This window comes from Eutrigla gurnardus (genome assembly GCF_963514095.1).
Source record: "Eutrigla gurnardus genome assembly, chromosome: 6".
Taxonomy (NCBI): domain Eukaryota; kingdom Metazoa; phylum Chordata; class Actinopteri; order Perciformes; family Triglidae; genus Eutrigla; species Eutrigla gurnardus.
In genome coordinates, this window is record NC_139920.1 from 21,099,715 (window position 1) to 21,124,041 (window position 24,327).

The 24,327-nt window shown below is 41.8% G+C and overlaps 2 protein-coding genes across 3 annotated transcripts; one reads left to right on the forward strand and one right to left on the reverse strand.

Moving 5' to 3' along the window:
• Positions 1-6,634: 6,634 nt before the first annotated feature.
• sgcb (sarcoglycan, beta (dystrophin-associated glycoprotein)) lies at positions 6,635-11,206 on the reverse strand. The gene is made up of 6 exons (XM_084011319.1): positions 11,166-11,206; positions 9,922-10,131; positions 9,422-9,607; positions 9,138-9,329; positions 8,106-8,237; positions 6,635-7,990 (listed from the first exon to the last, which is right to left on the reverse strand). The coding sequence occupies exons 1-6, from the start codon at positions 11,178-11,180 to the stop codon at positions 7,790-7,792; spliced, it is 936 nt and encodes a 311-aa protein (XP_083867445.1). The 5' UTR covers positions 11,181-11,206; the 3' UTR covers positions 6,635-7,789.
• A 1,052-nt stretch (positions 11,207-12,258) lies between these two features.
• Positions 12,259-19,236, forward strand: spata18 (spermatogenesis associated 18). Of its 2 annotated transcripts, none has more exons than XM_084011329.1 (12): positions 12,259-12,771; positions 13,946-14,051; positions 14,751-14,866; positions 15,312-15,418; positions 15,775-15,870; positions 16,052-16,186; positions 16,424-16,655; positions 17,183-17,341; positions 17,450-17,625; positions 18,349-18,472; positions 18,573-18,635; positions 18,770-19,236. In XM_084011329.1, exons 1-12 carry the CDS (start codon positions 12,685-12,687, stop codon positions 18,845-18,847), a joined length of 1,479 nt encoding a protein of 492 aa, XP_083867455.1. In that variant the 5' UTR covers positions 12,259-12,684; the 3' UTR covers positions 18,848-19,236. The 2 variants fall into 2 exon arrangements, with proteins under 2 accessions (XP_083867455.1, XP_083867456.1); XM_084011330.1 differs by having other exon boundaries at positions 18,848-19,236.
• The last annotated feature ends 5,091 nt before the right edge of the window (positions 19,237-24,327 follow it).

The following is a 24,327-nucleotide window of genomic DNA, read 5'->3' on the forward strand; positions in this document are numbered from 1 at the left end:
AGTATCGGAAATGCCTCCAATACTGCCGAAAATCGGTATCGGCGAGTACTGGAGTCCAGGCACCAATCCGATACCACGTCATTTATTTTTCTGTTAGACACAGTTCTTCTTTGCCGTTCTTAAAACAGTTGCGCTGTGCTGCCATCGGCAGCTGCTGTTTTTTTCGAGGGGCGAAGACGAATTGGTCACCTGACACCTGTTAAAAGGAGGTAACGTTAGCGCATCATGTCGGCGGTTTGGCAGTACTTCACAGTGGATGTTCCCACCAGTAAGACGGCGACATGCAACAAAGGGCTCTCAAGTCACACGCGCATTTCAACCTGTTCACACGCTCGCACGCCACATCTTATATTTGTCACGCAGACAAATTACCGGGATAATTAAAAAAAAAGTTCTCTTATTTTACGAAAATAGTTCACCGAAATGTGTTTCTGAAAACATTTTATGCGAGAAATAAAGACTCAATTTCGAGGTGTCACAGTCATGCAGGCGTAGTATGATCTTTTTCTTCTTTTGTTTTTTTATAGTATCAAAATCGGTATCGTGAGGGGAAAATGGTATCGGACATCTATTAAAAAAAAAAGAAGAAAAATCACGTTTTGTGTATATAATGGAACTAGTGTAAATAACTAAACGTGGACTTCCATGTGTAACAACATTAAAACTTAAAGTCAATGGTTAGTTTTGGTTTAATATGGGACACAAACAGTGGCCTCCTGGGTGATAATCCTCTGTTTGCCCCACCTGCACTCAGAAGACTTTCTAACTTGTTGTACAATGTGACGTTCAATAAAAGTTGCACGGTATTAGGAGTAAGGGAAAAATCATTAAAGCGTAGTAAAAAAACAGGTTTTTTTTACTTTTTTAATCTATTTTGCATATTATCCTATATTTACCAAACATGTTATTTGTACTTTAAAGCAAATGTTGCATGCATTCTTTTTTTATTGTTCTGGAGACAAAGTGAATTTGGACTTTTTAAATTTATTTTACATATTATATTTTGGAATGAGCCAAATGTACCAGGTCCACCACTACAACCTTGACTTGATGTTCTACGTCATTTGCTCTGACCAAATGCAAAAATGTACACGTTTAAAAGTATCCTTGCAGAATAATGAAATCCTGGTTTTAAAGTTTTATATGTAAATGTTATTTAAAATGTTTCGGACTGAGTTACCTTTCGCGGAGCAGGACAGCAGTATCTCAGAGCCACTGTAGACCGTCACATCTCGGTGGAGCTCCGGCCCGTTTTCAGCACTGAGACAGTTCAGGTCGTCCTCCTCCAACTGTAGCAGGTCTCTGCCTGAGAGTACGGAGGGGGATCCACACACCAGACTCCAGGTCTGCAGGCCTCTGCTGCTGTCATAGGCCATCCGCCTTCTCAGACTGCGCATACCGCAATCACACTGCCACCTGTTCCCACTTAGCTGAACATCTGCCCCGATGTTACTCAGAGAAAGGTGCATCAGAGGATGGAGGCTAGTCAACAGGTTGAAGCTCAGATCCAAGACCTTTGAGGGGGGCGACAAACACAGTAGAGGTTAACAGATGACCAAAGAATGTGTGTCATCACTGAGTTTATTGTTGGAATACTTTGCAAATTATTACCTGGAGGTGGGCTAAATCCTGGAACATCTGTGGATGGAGACTAGCGATGAGGTTGTGTTGCAGGTGGATCTCTTTGAGCTGTCGGAGGTTGTTGAGGTCTTCTGGTCGTAGACTTGAGATCCTGTTAAAGGAGAGCTGCAGAACCTGCAAGGACTCGCTACCTCCCAGCCCTGGATGACAAAAAACAAGATGCGGAGTTAGAACTCACCTGATGTATGGAGGACTAAAGCTGCCATTACGAACAAAAAAATGCCTTTAAGTAATTATTGGACAATAAAAAAATACATTTGGAAATGAAAGCAAAAGCATCAATTATCAAATAAATGTGCAGTGTTACTTTAAAAAAATGAAAAATAATCCACTTTGATCCCCAGTGAGGAGATTCAGTTGTTGCAGCAACACAAGGACAGAAATAAATAAGGAAGTACATAAACTAAAATAAGAACAGAATAAATATAGAAACTATTCAAGTGCTTCTGTAGTCAAATATCCTAAAGTGAGTAACGTTTTATTAATAGCAACAGAGCCAACAAGTCTAAACAGTGTTCACGAGGCTAATATATGATACGATTAATTGAATTGACTCAATAAGAAAATTGCTAAATAGGGATATAAATATAAAACAGCAGAGAATAAATCGGCAAAAAATAATTCTGAAAATAAATAAATACAAATCGAAGTTCTCAAATAAATAAATACATTTTATCAATTTATTTTTAGATTTCTTTACATATTTATTTATTCTCAAATCAACCATTCAATAAGGCTTTTTTAAAGCCTAAATTTCTACATTTCATTCTTTATTATTCGATTTATTTACAGTAATTTATTCAGTTATTAGTTAGTATAATGGCAGCATTAGTCCTCCATACAATAGAAGTACTGAATGTCACAGGTTTTCTATGATAATCACAGCTGACTGGTATCTTGTGGGGATGGGACAATGTAGGATTAAAAAAACAAAAAAACATTCACAATAAGTTGAATAATAGTGTAAAATGTCTAAATCAATGAACGCCCCCACCCTGGAATACACAAATCCAAATTCTGCCTGCGTATTTTCACAGCGCTCTTCCAGCATCGTGTGTTGCTCATTCCTCGCAGTCCTCACTGGCCCGAGACTATCTGAAGGCTGAAGGCTGGCAGTGTGGCTTCATTAGAGAGCCGCTGTGAGCTGAATACCAAACAGGGAAGAAGTCTACGACTGTCAGTAAAAAAAAAAAAAAAAAAGTAACCGTGAAACCTGTGAAAGTGCACGTTTGAGCCACTGGAATGTCAATAAAAGCAGACTGGAGGCTGCACAGCGTCATTATCTTTGCAGGTTTAATCATTTCTGAGTGGAGCAAAGTACTGCAGATAAAAGCCAAAAAGGATTGTTGTTGTTGTTGTTGTGTATGTGGGAGAATCAAATAAAACAACTTTTTGTTCCATCTGGAAGGTTTTTGTGGAGCCTGGTCAACATCGTGGTCCTAACCTTTCAGGTCCGACTCATGGACGTTCCCCAAACACACTCCAGAGGGCAATTAAAGTATATTATTGAGCGTGCAACTTCGCTATCAGAAGCTTAATAGTCTTAAATGTGTCATTTCTGTAATCAAACTCATCAAAATGGAAAAATGAAACAGAAACAACCCAGCGTCTTATTTTGCGGTGAACGCTAGGTCTGGTCTTCAAAAGTACGCAGCATGTTCATTTGTTCATCGTAATTAAAAAAGCACTCCCCACAAATCTACGGGAAGGTGCCGGATTTTAAATGAGACATGCTCATTCCTGCTGTGACCTGCCTGCTCTCTCTGTGTCTGGTGTGTGAGGTCGGCTAGCCTCGGTACGCAACAAATTACATGCATTTAACATAGAAATAAGAACGTGCACGCTGCTTATTGGCCAGGAGTTAAACCCCCACGTCCAAATACTCTTTGCCCAGAAGACCCCCGACCACGGCAAAAAAATTAGAAAAGAGATGATGAGGAAATGTTTTGCATATTATACCTTTATTGTCAGTAATCAGCTGGGGGAGTTTCACAGTGATTTCTAACAGTTAGTCACCGGTTAAATGTCTGTAATTGTAAAATCCATATCTTTAAAACGAGGCACTCACATCAGGAATTCAAGAAGTGTGTGTTTATCTCCGGGTTTACACACCTCAGAGATATGTCAGTGTACGTTTATGGTCGTGAACACACCCAGACAATAAACACGTCATTCAGCCTGAGAACATGTGAGGTGTGGTGCACACTACTGGGAGTGCTGCACTGTAAATTCCATACTGGAATTTATTCTAAAAACGAAAAATGAGTGAGTATTTTTACACTTCTGTCGTTTTAAATAGTTTTTTGGTTCGATGCCCAAAATAAGATCCGTGGTTTAAAAACGAGCTTCAGAGATTTTAGCGTTTTGCTCTACGACCTGAAGTACAACAGTAACCCCTCTGGTGAAATGTATTATTATTTGTTTTTTATTTTGAAGCTTCTTATTATCATCTTTAAAAAGCTAAATTAGACGACTAAACGTCATCACACCTTAAGCAGTGGTGGTGACGTGAAGTCACGTGATCGCAGTGTAGTTCGTTTACGGCCTAACATTAGCCTTAAAAAAAAATAAAAAATATACACACACACACACACACACTTCTATCGACTATCTGCATTCCTGCTTCAAAAATCAGAAAAGTGGTGTTCATTTGTGAAGATTATCTCGATGAGAAAAACGCGTAAATATCATGAATTTTCTGCAATAATACAAAAGAAATTACCAATGAGGCGAAGTCCCGCCCCTTCCTGTTCGGAAAAAGCGGAATATTTGTTTGATTCCACATATGATGTTTTTCAATTTAAAAGATCATTTTTCACATCCAGAAAGTCTGTTTGTCATTGTATCAAAGTACATGACCAAACATTATTATTTATATGTATATATATATGTCTGTTGAACCTTAAGTTAACTATTTATGTTATAGAAAGGTGTAGGAACATGTGTTTACTTTACTCTTTTTAAGACATTTAACTGGTTTATTTAGAATTATAAGTTGAATACTTAATGATAATTTTATTGGTTATTTGGTTTGATTTTCTTACTGTTTGTTAAACATCTTAATCTTAAGTATTAATATATAAATTAGCTCCACCTTAACCAACTACAGCTTTTAGAGTGCTGCTGAGATGCAAACGCATCAATAATAATGATCTAATAATATAACTTAAAGACCATTTTTGTTAAGTTTAAGTATCACTGTTAATGTTTTTATTGTTTTATTGTTTTTTAAGCACCTTGGGCTACATCTTTGCATGAAATGTGCTACACAAATAAAGTATGTTAAATAGCCTACATATTTCTGCCTAATGAGTCTTTATTTTTAATGTACTGCTGTCTGTGTGCTCTGACAGCTTTATTTATGACACAAACACACACACATACATTACAGTGACTCACCCTGTGGGAGTCGCTCCAGCTGATTCCTCTCCACCGACAGCAGCTGCAGGGCGGGGGCCCAGGACACACAGCGCCGTCCTCGCCGCCCGACCACGACTCGCCCTCCCAGCGTCCGGTCCACGCAGAGGGACAAGCGTGCGATGCCGTTGCTCCCTAGACGTACGTCCCGGAGGTTACGATGCGGACGGTCGAGCGCCATGGCCTCCAGCAGGTTGTGAGACAGGTCCAGCTGGGCGACGGCATCTCGGAGGCGTCGGGGCGCCGAGGAAAGGCCGGCGGAGGAGCAGTTCAACAGGGGGGCGGCGGCGACGCTCTGACAGGTGCAGGACTCCGGAGAGGCCGTTACGGGGGTGCAAAGGTGGAGGCCGGAGGAGACGAGGAGCAGCAGCACGGCGGCCAGGAACGACCCCCGCGGCGTCCACGCCATCACGACCCGTCCTGAGGGGACAAACGGACCATGAATGAGAACGTTTTACACTTTTACTGTACATGACACAATTAGCAACTTTAAAAAAACTCACCTCTTTGCTGAGCTGATGGGGGGGAACTTGTGACTTGTCTTATTTTCACACCCGGAGAGCCTCCGGCGACTCAACTCTCCCTCGACAGCTCCGATCAAAGTCTGAAGAGTATTTCGCTGCGCCGAGCTTAACGAGACGCCACTCCGAGATTCACTCAATCATTTACGCGTCTAGTTAATGTCCTACTGTGATTGTTTTCCTCCTCATGTACGACAGATAACATCTGATCCCGAGGATAGAGAGAGCCGGGAGCACATTCTATTAGATCATAAAACATTCATACTTTTATGGGTTTTTAAATGACGGCGTAAAACACTCGAGGTATTTCCCGAAACCAACGAGGAGAAGTTTTTCCACGTAGCATTGTTTCTTTATTGAAACAAACATAGCAATGAAATGTTGGACAATGAGGCTATTTTCATTTAGTTGGTGTCGTAACACAGACCTGTCTGTCTGCTAAGAATCCTGTTCCCGTTCAACCAAACTGCTATGTGAATTATGTGAATTTTTAGGGTTTTGTTGGCACCGGACTTTCACCCAGGAGACTGCTGTCCGTGTCCTGTGTGAAGTTCTTCTGTTGCCTGAACTTAACTAAGCACTTTTGCCGCATTCTTTTATTTTGTTTGTTTCAATTGACAACTTTAACCACACGTTTTAAACTGGGGCCGTTATCTGGATGGTAGTATGCTAGTCAACGGCGAAAAGACAAATAATTTCTTTGATCTCATTTGAGTTGGACTTGTATTAGAATTACACGTATAAGTGATGGAACGTAGAAAAGCTAGCTCGCTAACGGCCATGTTGGTGACGTACTTTGTGTTGTTGTTATAACAGGATGAAATAAACATTTCTCACAGGTGACTAACAATACATATTTTTTCCAAAATAAAATCCCTTGGAGAACACGGGAAGGGGCGGGACTTACTCTCTCTTTCGAGAGTGCAGTTTAGTTGTATGGGAACATCATTTCGGAGGAGATCAGGTCTGTAATCCCTCGAGAACAACAACTACTTTATGACATTTCTCAACATCGGCACTCTCATAAAACAAGACAAGACGATCCAAAGCAAAAATTAAAAGTCAAATCTTTTATACTATATTGCACAAAATCCAAACCACTCATTATAGGCTTCAAAACAGAGATACAGATTTAAACTTAACTTGACATTCATCAACACTTAAAACAGATTGGCGTTAACCTGTAGCATAACTTAGTGCACACACTCTCCTTTCCGTTTTTCAATACTGTATTATTTTGCTGTAAAAAAGTTTTTGCAACAAAATTAGAATATTACATATATATATATTATATACTTTATCATCCCTTGTAAATCCATTGGCACGTGCATGATAAGACAGTCCAAGAAAAATCTCAACGTTACCGGATGGCTTAAAAATGCATCTTGTGTTTCCGAGTTCATCCCCAGATTTAATATTATACAAATCATAACCGTGTAGTGTCTATGATAAAGACAAACATCAAACAAAGCTGCCAGAAACAGTGAGCAAATGTGATGTCATACAACCCCTCTACAAGGGTTTGTTTACTAGAAATACTGGACGGTAAGGCAAAAATACTAGAGCTTCTCATTCCAACCAATGGCCAGTAGACCACAGTGTGACGTCAAGGCTACGTTTCCACGACAACGGTCTCACATAAAAACAAGACAGGAAGTTATGCGTTTAGACAACATTGAATCGCACACGGATTCTCAAAAACGAAGCAAAAACGCTGTAGTGTGCATGCCAGGCCAGTAGGTTTTTTTCTTTTGTTAAATTGTTTAAATTGTCTTCATACTCTTCATGGCTATTTGAAAGCAAATGTAACATGCCTGCGCAAAGTGGTGCCGTGACGTCACCGTTTCCATGGGGACCAGTTTTTTTTTTGCATATTCAAAAGATTTCCCAAAACGCCATCGTCGCATGAACGAACAGCCAGAATGTAAAGAAATGTTTTTTTAAATTGCGTTATTATGCTGAAAACGTTGTAGTGTAAACGGCCCCCAACATCTTGGAGTGTTTTTTTTTCCAACTTGGCACACCTGCAGAACAATAACACATCTTTGGACACAAAATATTAACACAATTCCTGTTTGGCAAAGAAAATGAGGGATCCAGAACCGGGGCTGGCGTGCTGCAGAGGTATCGATAAGTTGTGATGGACGTTTTCCGACGACAAATCAGTGGTGACGGACGTGTGAGAGCAGACTCGGGGGGTTTCGAGTCTCCTAGTGAGCTTTTCTACATGGGTTGTCTGACGTCTGGCAGCCCATATTGGGATATTTCACCTGCACACGGAACAGAGTCCCGTCTGCACACATGCACAGCTTGTACCTCTCCAAGCCTTCATCGAAATACACGTCGCCTGCAGAGTTGGGGATGCGCGTGGCGTTGAACATGACCGAGCCGTTGAGGACGATGCTGTTCTCCTGCAAAAGAAACGAAAAGGAGAAAAAAACGTGTCTAAATCTTCATCACTTCAACACAATTTGCAGGGATTTTGTTGTATTGTTTGAGACCTCCAGGTTAACAGTAAATACTTACAGCCCTGAGCTCGATGCCGCCGCCCATTTTGAACTCTACGGTCCGGCCCATGATGTTGACGCCCTCATTCCCACGGATGATGGCCTTGCTGTCCCCTTTAATGTTCAGGTCAGATGATGCACTACTGGTGATCTGAAAATCAAGAGAGCCTAATTAGCAAGAGTTGTCTTTAACAGTGATGGATATGCATGACACTATATTACTGTGTGACTGAAAAAATAAACTATTTATCTGTGATTTAATATGAATAATCAGATGAAAAGGATGCTGAAATAACTAATGATGGTGGTGATCAGTAGAAAGTGTGAAGTCATGCTTTGTCAGGTCTGTCTGCAAGACCACAAGCTATCTACTTTTAAAACGCTTGTTTTCTGAATGGAGTCTGGTTGATGACCACATAGTCTGGTCTGGTCTGGTCTCTGGACTAATATGAGGTACTAGTAGCTAATATGAATTTGCTTCATGTTTGGTGTGAACACAACAAAAATGTCTTTTACAACAAAAATATGTTTTGGAACATAAAAATTGGATGGAAGTCCAAGTCAGTATAATGACTCGAAATAATAACCTCAAAATGTTTAAATCCTGAATCATTATTTTAAGAAGGTTTCTCTGTATAATGACAAATAAAGTATCTTTTTCCCCACCCAATCACAATGGCAGAAATGGGCCTCACTACTGGAAACATTCTCCTGAACAGCGTCGCCACTGGGGAGACGGAACATACCACTCTATAATAGGGCTTTTCCACGACACTCGTGGCCACACCAAATCGAACAAGTCAAAAACAAAGGTGGTAACACCCGTTTTGGATGTAAGTGGTATGGAAGCCCATAAACGCCAGTAAAATAATGACTTAGTTTTTCAACATTTTTAAATCCTCAATTATTATTTTGAGAAAACTGATAATCCATCAGTTTTCTGTGCTATGTTGGAAAATAAATATCTATTGGACTGTTTTTGGGGACTTTTTTGAAGCTTTTTTCATGAATTGTATTTAAATGTAAACTATGAGTATTTCATCCGACTCACCCTCTCTGTGGAAGCCTTCTTAACACTGAGAACTTTAACTCCTTTGGGTAAATGGAACTCGTGGTTTTCATAGTCCGTGCTGAAGAACGTGGTCTGCGTTCGAGGGTCCGTGAACGAAATGCCGACGTCGCTGACCACGGAGGTCTTGTCCTTCTCTACACTCAGCTTGGTGCTGCCTTGCTGGAACACAACCTGCAACAGCACACATGTAATAAAAAAAGAGTTTTACAAGAGTGCACACAATGTCTCGTTTTCTATTTTTTTAAATTCTCTGTGTTTCTCACCGGATTATTGTTGCCTACAAGCACTAGGTCCTGGTCCTTGCGGCCCCCTATTGTGCTCTTGTGCAGCGGGTGAACGATGCCCATGTCCGCCTTCTGCTTGAAGCGCAGCAGGCCAGACTCGTGAAACTCCATGCTGTCGCAGCCGTTCGGACCGATGCGGATCACGGTCCATATGACAAGAGTGATCTGAGGGACACGGAGGAGTTAAAAAATATTTAAAAAAGGGATAGTTTCTTTGTTCACCCTCTCTCTCTCCCTAAGAGGAACGGGGCTCCTGGTCGACTGTCAAACGAGTCAGACTGTCCAGAGTGGGAGGAGCCTATGGCGATGTTGGCAACCCACCTGACCAGTCTAGAAACAGCGTAAAAAAAAAAAAACAGGGAGTTTTGTTGTCTAAAGTAAACTCTGTTTTGCAGCGTTTTGGTCCTATACACATAACGATCAATGACTCTTCGACGTCTATTTACCATAATATTCAGTAAAGTGTAATCAGGACTCACAATTAGATTGATTAAGGCCAGGACGAAGAGGAGAACCACGATGCAAACGGCCATGTTCCCCTTGCGTCCCCTCAGCCCCGTCTTATGAAGACGTTCCTCTTCGATGGGTACATAGCCTGCTTTGAAGTTGCTGTTGTGCTCCTTGTTGATACCTCGTCTCTCTATGGCTTTCTCTCGCATGGACTTCTTCACGGGCCCATTGGAACTCTCCTGGAAAGCAAAAAACAGTCTCTGAGGCACGATGACACTAAAAACACAATCGATTTTTACTAGTCAAGGAGGGTCATAATGCCGTATTGCACTGTAATACTTCTTCTGGGTCAGATGTCCCTTCCTATAAAAAGGGAGCTAACAAATATAATTGCTGGTACATTGGATTCCCTACATACATCATATTTCTCCCGATCAAATAAACATTAAAACATTTGGTGGTCAAAAGGGACTTGGTGTCATCGAGTTGTGCGGTTTGCAGATCGCAAAGAAGTGAATACATAATTCTGATTTATATTACATTTCTGCAAAGATGCCCTGAAATGCCGCACGTTGGCCCTTTAAATTAAGTGATTAAATAATAATAACAACAATGGCCTACACATAAAAAAAATAATGTTCTTATTCATACTTTTAATCGGCTTATAACACCCTGTGCATAGACAGAGTTGACTTTAAAAAAAAAATTCACCCAGGGAAGTAGGATTTTCCGATTAGCACGTGAAGGCAGCATTACTCTCCTGAATAATCAAGTTTAATTGAATACATTAGAGGTAATACACGGTTTCTGTTGCTCTTCTGTATAAAAGTAAACATTTATTTATCCAACATTAGCTTTTAGCTCATCTCGCGTTGTGTGTCAGTTAATTGCTCCCCACGGCTGGCTGTCTGTCTGTGGTCAGAACTAAAAATAAACTGCACTCGTTTTAGCAGCAAAAATAGAAACACACACGGCTGTCTTACTATCGCGCAGCATCTACGCACTTTATATTATCTTTAGATTAGCTTTTAAGCAGCAGTTTCACAGCGAATCTGCTGCAACATTAGCATCTTTTTAATCACAATACGCTAGTTATGATACCAAAGCGGAGGCCGGTGTTTATTATACACGAACGGCCGACAACAAAACGACGTACATTCATATGTATCACTCCAGGTTACTCAAAAAATTATATTAATGACCTCTCGGCAAACATCAGGGTACAAAATACCGTAAAACGCAGGGAAAAACAACAGATATTGAAACAACGGACCTGCTCGGACGCCATGTTGACCCTCCCTCTCCTGCTCGCGGAGTGACATGGGAGATACCACTTTCTCACAGACGCGGGGGGCGAAAATAACGGGCTATGTTGGAAGTTATTTACTAAAACATATTTATTCGTCCGCAAAAAGCTAACTATGATGTAACACGAACAAATAAAGTATTTTCAACTGCACCGATCGTGCTATAAAAAAAAATTAAAAATTGACGTTTATATGATAATAAAAGATGGTTCAGTCCAAGATGAACCAGCCAATGAGAGAAGGGTCCTAAAATAGATGTCCATTCATATTTTCCATAGGTAAACTGCCAAGACATAACACTCAATAATGAGAGCTCTGGGAACATTGATGGGCAATAAAACCGACAGTAAAAATAACATAGTAGATATATTAAACATCACAGACATCACAGTTAAAGTGGAGTCTGTTTTAAAAATCCATTAAACAATTTGCTAATAATATTTATAATATAGTTAATACAACATCTGTGTGAGTGTGGGGATGGTGCAGATCAGCTCCTAAGCAGCTTTTCTAGCCCGTTACATTTTTAGACGCCATGTATGTAAAGTATATGACTGTTGATATTTGTATATATATATACACACATGCTTATATTTGCCTTTAATATATTTATTGATATATGCAGCTAAATGGAGTAAATAAGTAAGCAATGTTTATTTCTAGAGCCATTTACACTGACCTGCAGCAAGAGACAGACACTTAATTACAGACACAACAGTGTGACAATTAAAACGCAGGGAAGGCCAGTGTAAAAGTGGATTGATGCCAAACCAAATGTCATTGTTTAACATGCAATGACAACACAGCATTTTAATCTTACTGTAATATAAATACATCTATTTATAGTACAGCTAAAAATACTACACATCTCTGCAGTATGCCTCTCATCAACAGTAGTATCATTGATCTACCTGTTGTGATTTAAAATGCGCCAATGACAACAGGTGTAATTCCCATTAGTATTGCTTCAGTGCATTATAATCGGATTTTATCCAACAGTCGGAAACATCAGCAACATATATCTGTTACTGTTTACTCTGGTGTCATTTCACGCACACGCGCACACACACACACACACACACACACACACACACTCACACACACACACACACACACACACACACACACACACACACACACACACACACACACACACACACACACACACACACACACACACACACACACACACACACACACACACACACACACACACACACACACACACACACACACACACACACACACACACAGAGAGAGAGAGAGAGAGAGAGAGAGAGAGAGAGAGAGAGAGAGAGAGAGAGAGAGAGAGAGAGAGAGAGAGAGAGAGAGAGAGAGAGAGAGAGAGAGAGCCACAACTGAGTCGTTACTCGCCATCATCGGTGGAGGTATTTTAACTGCGCTGCCTTCAGAGATTACCGGCTACTACAACCCCCGGTTTCCCTCCTCCTCCTCCTAAAAGCTCCCGGTGTTCGCGGACGGATCATGGCGGACTCGTTAAGGAGACTGACCGGCACTTCTTCCTTCAGCGTCCTGCAGGACAAACTTGAGAGCTGGCACAGAGACTACCACGTAAGTTCATCCATAAGTAACGACCGACCTAAATCCGTCAGGAGCACCTCTTCATTATCATCAGCGGTCTCTATCTGCTCCACGGTTCGTTAATTAGCTAGTTATATGTTTAATTAGTTAGTCACGTTACGAAGTTTCACACCTGTCGAAATGATAAATTGCTTTGTTTGCTCTGTTTTCTTAATTCACTATTCACCGTAAAATTGCCGTATTTATTTCACACGTTATTTTAATGATCGGTTATGTAAATGAAGCAGCGGATAATGCGTTCACCGATTTAAAACACTACAATGCAAAGGAATGTTTAGGTATACAGTGATTCCGGCCGAGAGAGTTCGGTTGCTATGGACGCCAGTCGCCATGGCTACAGACTACAGGCTATTTTATTGTTGAAGATGGTTCACGTCTTGTTACGTCCGGTAAAAAAAAATCCGCTGGTTTCCGGTCAAGCTACCGGAAGTGAATTGTCTAAACTTTAACTAATGATTATAGCAAGTTTAAAGTTTTAATTTAAATACAGTCAATGTAGGACATTACATATGTTGTATGGATACTGTTATCTTCATACGTCCATAATGGATACAAGTTGGGGTTTCTTTCCTTTCTCTCTTTTTTTCCTTTGGTTGTATGTCAACCAAGTCAAGTTGAATTTAATTAATTTGTATTTATTTAAATTATTTAAATGATTTGACAGGGACAGCACACTGCTTCTAGCTGCACCAGAGCTATGAGCTAATTTAAACCTGTACAGGAAACAGAGAATAGCATCTCTGTGAAGAAAATGAAAACTGTAGTATAAAAACACAAATTACAAAGGATGTGTGTGTGTGTGTGCTGTGTGTTTGGTTATGCTAGCCATTAGCTCTGTTAGCTGTATGTAGGTGTGCAAATCAAGAGGAATACTCTGTAACTGTCAATAAAATGTGTTTTACATGTGAGCATACAGTCAGAAATGAGCACAGAAAAATATTAGGCTGCCGGGTCCGGCAGTATGTGAGATTATCTGTGGACAGACAGAGATGCACACATACGCAGTGCTTTACAAAGATATCAAACAAACACACAGGAATCACTTGTTTTTAAAGATACTGACTGAGGGTTAAGGTCAGATTGAAAGACGTTATAACGATAGTCTTTGTTTGTGAGCCTCATCAATGTCATTTCTACCCTCCAGGTTATTTCCTGCGACCAGAATCTAAACCGATGTTGTGAGTTGATTGAACTAACCGCCAAGATCCAGGGTCAACTGTTCGCCATCCTCAACCTCGCGGCCGCTGAAGGTGAGCTTTACATTTGGACTTTGTCATCATTTATGGTCATTTACCCACAATGCAATAGCAACATTCTATCCATCCATCCATCCATTTTCTACCGCTTATCCTGTATTGAGGGTCACGGGGGGGGGCTGGAGCCGATCCCAGCTATCATTGGGTGAAGGCAGGGTACACCTGGACAGGACACCAGTCTATCGCAGGGCCAACATGTAGAGACAAACAACCATTCACGCTCACATTCACACCTACGGGCAATTTAGAGTCACCAATGAACCTATCCCCATCCTGCATGTCTTTGGACTGTGGGAGGAAGCCGGAGAACCCGGAGAGAACCCACGCTTACACGGGGAGAACATGCAAACTCCACACAGAAGGAGCCCGGGCCGACCCGGGGATCGAACCCGGGACCCTCTTGCTGTGAGGCGACAGTGCTACCCACTACACCACCGTGCAGCCCAGCAACATTCTATATTTACCTAATTCATAATGTGCAATAATGTGAACTCAACCATTCAGTCTGGACACAATTCTATTATAGTTTTCTAATCCAAAGTGTTCCCAAACATCAGATTTTAGAAAAGCCGGCGGCGGATTTATTTCTCACATCGCAGCTGCATTCAACAAAGCATGGCAATGCGTCGTAGAATCAATTTGTGTCTCCGACCATTAGAACAAACGCACGCTCTGCTTTAACTCCCGACTCAGGCGGACACTACGGCGGCGTGGACACTCTCAAAACACGCCTGCTGCCGTGGCTGGGAGCCTGCTTCTCAGTGGCGAGGCCCTCGGTCATCGATGACACCAGTCTGCAGCTCATCCAGGTGACATCATCCCTTACCAACACATGATTAATTAAAGCCAGCTGGTGCTGTGGTAGCACTGTCGCCTCACAGTGAGAGGGTCCTGGGTTCGATTCCCTGTCAGGCTCGGGTCCGGGTTCCTTCTATGTGGAGTTTGCATGTTCTCCCCTCCGGGTTCTCCGGCTTCCTCCCACAGTCCAAAGACATGCAGGATGGGGATAGGTTAATTGGTGACTCTAAATTGCCCGTAGGTGTGAATGTGAGTGTGAATGGTTGTTTGTCTCTACATGTTAGCCCTGTGATAGGCTGGCGTCCTGTCCATGGTGTACCCTGCCTTCGCCCAATGACAGCTGGGATCGGCTCCAGCCCCCCCGTGACCCTGAATACAGGATAAGTGGTAGACAATGGATGGATGGATGGTGCTGTGGTTGCTTTATGTCATTTTCACTGTATTGTCTGTGATCAGGATTCGGTGGAGAAGGACCGGAGGATCAGGGAGCTCGCCGCCTCCCATGACACCGACATCCAGAAGCTCTGCTCCACTCGTCTGCAGCTTGACTCGACCAGAGCAGAGTGGGTTTAAAAAGACTTTTCCACGTAGATTTATTACCTCAGTAAACATTGTAAACATGTGTGTTTATGGGCCTAATCTCTAGTTTCAAGTCTTCTTCAATCCAGCATGATGTTCATTCATTAATCCAGTCCACTCGTTACAATGACACGCTTCTTTGGCGCCACCCACAGGGAATACGACAACACTGTCACTTTCCTATGATTGCGTGATGGTGCAAAACTTACATTTTTGGTGGAGTGTGAATATTCATGTCGGCTTTCATCCAAAGAGTTTCCTCCATCAACTTGCAGATTTAAATGTATTTTAGAAAGGGATGTATACAAAGATTTCCATCCCTCTCACCGTGTTTTCACAGACTGGCCGACGCTCAGAAGGAACTGGACCAGACAAAGAGCCAATCGGCGACCACCCTGCTCGCCACTGAAGATGAGATACTGCAACTGAAAGCAGAGTGGGTGAAACAGTCAAACACCGCCGTGATATAGACCACATCTGTGCCGGCGTCACAGTGACATCACAGTGGTAGCTGGAGGCGAAAATATGTCATCTTGCTGCGTTGTTGGATGCCAGAAACATAAGTTATACATCGTATATTTTGCTCCTCTGTTGACGTAAACACGCCTGTGTTTCAGTTTGCGTTCGGCAGTGGAGCAGGTGGAGTTTTACAAGAGGAAGATGGAGACACTTGATGACTACGAGCGGCAGATCCGCCTGCTGAAAGACGAGGTGTCCTACCTGAACACGGAGAAGGCCCTGCTGCAGGACAGGTGCTGCTGCAGACAGACAGACAGACAGACAGACAGACAGACAGACAGACAGACACACAGACACACAGACACACAGACACACAGACACACACACACACACACACACACACACACACACACACACACACACACACACACACACACACACACACACACACACACACACACACACACACACACACACACACATCTCACCCCATGTCTCTACCCGTCTCTCTCTCTCTCTTTCTCTCTCAGGTTGGCGAGGAGTCGTTCTCCGAGCCCGTTGCCAAGGCTCAGCCGCTCCTCCAGCCCCGTGAGGAGCGAGTCGCCGACCAGAGCTCAGCTCACCAGCTCCTCCCGCTATGCTCGCCTCGTATCGCGCTTCAGCGACCTGCACGCCGTGGAGCGGCTGGAGGCCCAAACCCTGCTGCGACGCTATGTTGTCGACCTGCAGATGGTGCAGAAAATCATCTTCATCGCCGTCATGGTATGACTCGATGGTTTTAGAGGAGCAAACCTGTATATTTGGACCTCCTGGCTGCCTTATCTAAAGAGGACCTCTTTTGCTCCTTTTCTGGTTCATACTAGACTAGAACACGTTCACATGCTTTAATTTATTCTCCCTCTGTTTGACCTCCTGACCCTCCCTCCCAAAAAGCCCACTCTGCTGCAAGAAGTCCATAGGAAGGGAGGAAGACTTTTACGTTTATCTTCTCAACATGGAGACTTCACACTCAGCTCTGCTCTTACTAGCTGTATTTGAGGGTGGGACAAACAAGCGACTTGGCAGATATGCTAATGAGTTACTTAGTGACATCACCACTTTACGGAAGAAAGGGCAAGATTTGAATTGAGGCCTTTGGAACAGTTAAGGAGGGAACTACAGTAACTATAAACACACTAACGGAAAGGGAAGAAGCAGGAAAGCATGATAAGACATCTTTAAATCGTAGTTGTATATGATTTACTTGTAGACTGAAAGATTTTCTTTCAAATGGTTTTTCCATGTCTCAGGAGTCCTTTAAGACGGCAAAACTGGCTTTCCGGAAATTCAAGCTGCGCGTGAGGAAGACGCTGTCCCCGTCCCACTTTGGGACAGAAAGTCTGGACGATGCAGCCGTGGACTACATCGTGAGGAACCTGGACCTCTACGACGTCGAGGCCAGCATCAACGTACGACTAAACGCTTCTCTCACGTGTGTCCTCCTGCAGTGTTTGTGAACAAAGCCATGTAGTTTGATACAGAAAACGGCGCCTTGTCTGCGTGTTTCCTCTCCACAGGACGTGATCAACGCCATGAACGTGAACCCTCGGATCGCTTTTCCGCCAGAGGTGGACTTTGTCCTCGTCAGCTCCCTGATCAGGGAGACGTGCAGGGTGGCGTTTGCCATGCAGACGCTGGACCCCCCGCTGGACTTGGCCTTCGCAAGTGATGGAGAACTTTACGACGACAGCAAGTCAGTCCTTCGTACATTACTGCCTCTTTATCGGTCCAGTCTTTTGTTACTTATGGTGCATCATCATTATAGAGGTTCATTTTTGAGTTTCGCCATTAGATTCCCCAGTGGGGGGTGTTACCACAGCTGGAGGAACCCTGAATAAACTATTTAGCTGTGATTTAATATCAATGACCAGATGAAAAGGATGCCGAAGTAAAACCGTAATGATGGTGATCAGTAAAACGGGTCATGCTTTGTTAGGTCTGTCTGCAAGACCACAAGCTAGCTACTTTTAAAATGCTTGTTTTCTGAATAGAGTCTGGTTGATGGGTGCTAGGCTACGCTAAAATTGTAGCTGCTCCATCAACACTCCAAATAAGGTCATCTAGACATAAATACGGCAGATACCTTGTTGTTTGGACCCCAGACAGTCTCTGGTTTCTCCACATAGTCTGATCCGGTCTCTGGACTACTATCCTAGACCTCTGGGGGACCACAGACCGCTGCTATGTTTAGCCTCTTATTAGGTTAGTTTCTGTTTCAGTGACGACAGTGTGAAGCATGAATATTTTTATGAGCCAATGACACAGATAAGAAGAACAACAATAATGATGTATAATAAAGATATCGCCTCGTCATTGGCAAAGGCATCGACTATTGCCGATCGCTCAGACTATAGGCGTAGAGGTTTATCCCTCCAGGGCTCAATAAGGCTATTAGCTCCGCCTCTCTGTCCAACAGGTATCGTCGCAGCTACGACTCAGAGCTGTCGGCTCCCCTGGTGATGTACCACGTATGGCCGGCCTTAGTGGAAAGAGATGGTGTGGTCGTGAAGGGCGAGGCGGTAACCAGGAGGGGCGCTGTGGTAATTACCAGATTAATTTGTGTACAAACGTACAGTAAGAGCATGGAAGTGTGTGAAAACGTGTTTGACGAGTCTTGTTTTTTTGTTTTGTTTTTTGCAGTGGAGCAGAAGCCGGAGCTCCAGCCCGACGCGCTCTCGCTCTCTCAGCCCGACTCGCAGTCTCGTAAGCATCTATAATATTTTGCAACCAAAACACAGAAAGACAATTTTGTCGGGTTTAAATGTTCATTGAGATTAATTTAATACTGGGATGTATCACCCTTTCACTTAACATGCATGCACACCCACGGCCTTAAGGGTACGTACTTCAAAAATCTGAGCTTTATTTATTTGGATGTAAACATCATCGAACAGTTTATTTGCTTTTCTTTCTAGGTATTTAACAGCCACAGAAGTCTGTCTCCTGAACGCCTCACAGCGAGCCGTCTGTGAACTCCGACCTCCCCGCCAACAATTAAATCACACATCCTTCATGTCTGTGAAATAAAGTTCTAGGTATATTTTCAATTCTGATTTCATATGTTCAAGGTTTGTTTTCACCAAAGAAAGCAGTGAAATACTTAGAAACTAAACCATCCAAAAAGCTGTTCAGAGTTCACAGTAACTAAAAGGTCAGAGGTCAGTATACCATTATATATATTATATGAATATTCATAATAGACAGCTCTGTCATGTCAATGATGCTTCAATGTAAAGTAAGATAAAGTAAAATAAGATCAAACTTTACGTTCACGTGTTACCATGGTTACACGTCTACAACCTGCAAGGTTCACAAAGCAGTCCACGGATGAAGAAACCTAGACTGGCAGAAAACTGAACAGTATATTTACTCTGTTCTACATAATACTAACCGTATTTTAGTCATTGTGAGAAACTTTAACTAACTAAACATATTCAACCTTTAATCCCCTCTTTTCTTTTTAAGTCAATGTAGTAGATTTATTATTTGTTGTAGGAGAAACGAAACGGTGCTAATGATCAGTGCAGCTCCTCCTTCACGGACTCATATTTGTTTTTTTGTTTTTTTATTATTATTATTGTTTAGCGTTGCCGTGTTTATTTTTATGTTTTTGCTGCTGTTGTTTTATATTCTGAACATTTCTTAACACATTAAGACTTAGTGAAGATAAATAATGTTTATATAATGTTCATGAAATGAATAACTGGAGACGGATTTGCTTTTTAATTGTAATGTGTTTAATTTAGATTTGTCCATAGTGTTAAATAATGTATAGGATTGAAAAGCACCAGTAGAGTTGTTGTGCATTCACATATGACTATATATATATATATATATATATATATTAACCATTGCTTTTTATCACCACTTACATAATTGTATCACGAGTACTGTACTTCATTTACTCTTCAAAGGCTTGAATTTGCAAAATATCGTCAATACTGCAGGATGCTGATTTTGATCTGTGTTGTGTGATCAATATTCTCCTCATGTGCCTTTAATGATTGCTGTTTTTTTAAAAGAATAAATTACAAACCTTAGTTTCCTTCAACTGCAAGTCGTTTTGTTAATTGTTTTTTCCCCTCAATGACTGGATGATTTTTTTCATTATAACTTTTCAAAAGGTTGCTTTTCTTTAAAAAAAGAGACAACAAAACAGGAATATATATATATATATATATATATATATATATATATATATATATATATATATATATATATATATATATATATATATATATATATATATGCAGGGATACATGTACAGAAGAGCCTTTTGTAAATTATGAATGATGTTCTCTTGTATTTCGGTCTCTAAAAGGATTCCACTGTTTCCCCCCCACAATAGGCTCAGTAAAATCCCCCCAATTTACATTTTCTGACATCACAGCATTACTACTACCCTGTCTGAACACTAGATGGTGCTGCTACTCCACCAGGAACGTGGGAGTGAGGGAAAGAAAACAGTGCAGGAGTCTTTGCAACTAAAGTTAGTTTTCAAACATTTGGAGTATGAAACATCAAAAATATAAAAAAACAAAATGTCAAAAATGTTTACTCTGAAAGGAACGCTACAAGCTTTATCGTTATCCCGCTGAAGGGCTTTTTAAAAATATGTCACAAGTCATCTCAGTCATTGTGCACCAGTGAGTTTACATCTGAATTAAAGTCCTCGAGGGGAAACCCAGCAGCAACATCCCGGTCGTGTTGCCTTCATGAGTCGTTCCAGTATTTTCACCATCTAATTAGGACTCCAGGTCTCGCCCCGTCCCCCGTCTCATCAGGCAAAACGACGACACTGACGGCTCTTCAGAGCATCATATCAAGATCAGACATTTGTTCTGCAGAGCAGAAACGGAGCTCTAGCTGTCCTCAGTTCACTCAGGACTACGTTTTACAGCGGCGTGATCATTATGTGACGGCGTTAGCTGGAAGCCAAAAACACATTTCACAAGAACTTTAGTCGTTAGAGAAAATGTTACTTATAGTTTAATATTTAATGAATTATGTAGAGAGAAAATGTTACTTATAGTTTAATATTTAATGAATTATGTAGAGAAAATGTTAAAATACTTAACTATTTGAGGGATAGAGACAGGCATGGGAAGATATTTCATGTTTGTAATGAACATGTAATGAACCTCTACCTATAAATAAATGATACATTTATAAAAAGTTTAAAAAAAGTTTTGTATATACAGTATATATAGTTATACGTATATATATATATATATATATATATATATATATATATATATATATATATATATATATATATATATATATATATGAGAGAGAGAGATTAAAATCCTACATCCCACTCAAGTTCGGGAGTTCTGCTAACCGTCGCCGTGAGCTTTTGGCTGCAGTCAGCAGAGCCTAAAAAACATTTTCTAACCACCTTTGATATCGTAAGACTGTTTTTGACTGACTTACTTTTCAGCGTTGCCTTGCAGTGAAGGCAGCTGCAGCTGCCGCTGCTGCGGGACGGTTACAGGCATCCAAGGATTTATAAGCCCTCAGCTTCTCTTTACACACCTGATAAAGAAACCAAGCATGAGAAACTCTTGTTCTCTTCAGCCATCTGTAAGAACAAGCCGCCACTTGTAGTAATAATAATAATAATGGATTGGATTCGCGCTCTGACAGGGTTGGAGGTTCCATTCATTCACACACAGTCATACCGGTGGTGGTAAACTACGATAGTAGCCACAGCTGCCCTGGGGCAGACTGACGGAAGCGTGGCTTCCATTCTGCGCCTACAACCCCTCCAACCACCTCAAACACACAGCAGTCATACACATTCACACGAGAAAAGCAGGGTGAAGTGTCTTGCCCAAGGACACAACGACCATGACACAGTGACAAGGGCGGGGATCGAACCACCGACCCTCCGAACATTGGCCAACCCGCTCTACCACCTGAGCCACAGTCGCCCCAGGTATTGGAGTTGTTAATGTATTGATATCCAGGATTATTGAATAGAAAAGAGGCTAATCTGTGTAGAAATTGTATTAATCTAGTGATGCTCAGCTGAAGAGCGTCGGTGCCGATACTAAAAGGTCACATGAAGGGTTTGTAGCTGATCAGACGGACTGTTATTTTGTGACCAAATCAATTTATCCCAAATGCCATGGATGACATTGGTGATCATTGTGTCTCTTCAGCCACAAAGAGTGAGAGATTACATGTACACACATCCAACATTCACAAAGTACAAAAAAATCCCTTGTTAACCCCTCGATGGAGGAATACTGGGAGACGTGATCGGAAAAAAGGAACGTGTAGAATATGCAGAAGCCCATGTCACGGAAACTTCCGGCATCGCCTCCTCATCACATTCTGCACACAATGAGCTTCTTGTGTGATGGTGCAGCAGAGAGGTCCTGGCTCCTGAGACCCGGGCCAGGTCCTACTACCGTGAGACAACTGGGAGACAGTCTGGAGGAGGGGGGGTAAGGGAGTATTTACTCAGGTGTGTTGTGGTCAATAATGTGGACAAGAGTGGGAGGCGGCTGTGGATCAGGGGGTAGAGCGGGTCGTCTATCCATCACAGAGTTGGTGATTCAATCCGGGTCAGATTTTAATGCTTGGATGTTAGAATAAAGTTTTTAAATTACTGCCGACTGCGAGTGGACATAACTGTCTCGGACTTGTCTTGCAGGCAATGACCTTTAATCCGTCTTTAAGCTTCAACATCCAGATTTTGCTGCTTTTTTTTTTTTTTACAGCACAAACAATGGAACTACTGGTTTTCAAACAGCAGTAGCTGGAGATCTTAACAGTCTCAAGAGCTGCAACTCCACCTAAAAGTTTCCAGGTTGGTGGCAGAAGCCCGACTCGACGCCAGCTGGACCGTGTGATGTTTCTTAATGTGCCTGATGAGCGCCCGGCCCTCATCCGGCAGCCAGACCAGAATACCAGGGGGGTATTAACGGGGGCTGTATATCAGAGCACATGATGACATGGTTATGAGTGACCCGGCTGCAGTGCATAAATCAAAAGGAAATATTAAAATGTAGAGTCGAGGGAATGGAGGGAGATGGAGCAGGTGAGAATGCAGAAAATAGCTCCTTCTCTGCTGAACATGAATACCAGTCCTCGAGTCGACGAGCCACTCAGTGTCTTCGAGAAAGAGGCGGCGCTGCCGTCCGCGGCCAAGAGGCCGTTAAACACATCTGGAATGGAGGTTCTTCAGCACAGGAGGACGTCACAATTTATGACAGGAGGGACGAAACCAGGAGGTAGACGGGGAGACCGTGGCTTCGTACATCTTTCGTAACCGCACCCTCTTTAACTCACTCATCTCAGCCCTGCCGGGACACCCCAGGGCAGCTCCCTTGGCCCCCTTTTAGGTCATGGCGATCAGGCGATCAGGAAAACAGGCGTGACGGCCGATCTTCTCGGATTCCAGTGACCAAATCCTCCACCAGAGATATACCACGGATAAATACTTCCTTCCTTTCTCTATGACGACTATCAAATCAAATAAAAGAAAAACACTGAGAATTTGGACTCTCCTTTTCCCCAAGCAGACATTTGTCCAGACCGTTTCCTTTTCCTGCTCCGTCATCCATTGCACATCTGGGCCATCACAAGAAACGGCCCATTTACAATATTTGCAAGGCAAATTATATTTGATGTGCTCTCTTCAGAATAGCTTCCTTACAAAAAATGTTGACGCATTTCAGCTCGGCACGGGGCCATATGAAAATGTCACGTCATGATTATCCCCGCCAAAATAATTTAATCCCGAAAATTATCAAAATATGCTTAAAACACTAAAACATAATGGAATCACTTAAAATGTTAAGAAACATTTTTATTGCATTGCAGAAAAAAAAACATTTTTTTAAATTAAAAAAAATCTAAAAAAAATCCAATTATCTTAAATATAATTGTTCATAAATCAAAAACGTCTCCCTGCATATATAATGTACAAAAATACATTTTAAAATATATTTCTTATCCTGTATTTAAAAAATAAATACATATTTTTTCGACCATGATAGTGAGCTAAGACAGCTTTTAAAAGTCACTTGTGATGACCATTATGCTGATAATGGAAATTTACAAAAAAAAAATTATTATGAGTAAATCCTATATCATCCCGTCCCTGTTTCAGCAGACTTCAGGGGGTAGATTCTATGAATACTTCTACTACAAAATTACCATTTGTATATCAACTACTCAGTCCATGTAACCTTGAATTCTAGAGGTTGAGAAAAGTAAATAAACTGTGCGAGTTGTGTGTGAGTTTATAAACTAATGATTAAATGTAGTTTAGTGGGTGTGAAACACGGCTTGCATTCACTTCAATTCATCAAGACTCCCCCCCTCCTTTTGAAAAAATGAATTGCCAGGAGGCGAAAGAGCAAAACAACGTCTTCATCCA

Bases quoted from the DNA above. Each gene is read 5' to 3' on its own strand.
- sgcb (XM_084011319.1), bottom strand. The intron at 9,608-9,921 runs GTGAGTCCTGAT...CGTGTCCCTCAG, and splicing joins TGGCCTTAATCAATCTAATT to ATCACTCTTGTCATATGGAC. The intron at 8,238-9,137 runs GTGAGTCGGATG...CTTGATTTTCAG, and splicing joins AGAAGGCTTCCACAGAGAGG to ATCACCAGTAGTGCATCATC.
- spata18 (XM_084011329.1), top strand. From the start codon at position 12,685: ATGGCGGACTCGTTAAGGAGACTGACCGGCACTTCTTCCTTCAGCGTC. The intron at 15,871-16,051 runs GTGGGTGAAACA...CCTGTGTTTCAG, and splicing joins ATACTGCAACTGAAAGCAGA to TTTGCGTTCGGCAGTGGAGC. The intron at 17,626-18,348 runs GTCAGTCCTTCG...TCTGTCCAACAG, and splicing joins GAACTTTACGACGACAGCAA to GTATCGTCGCAGCTACGACT.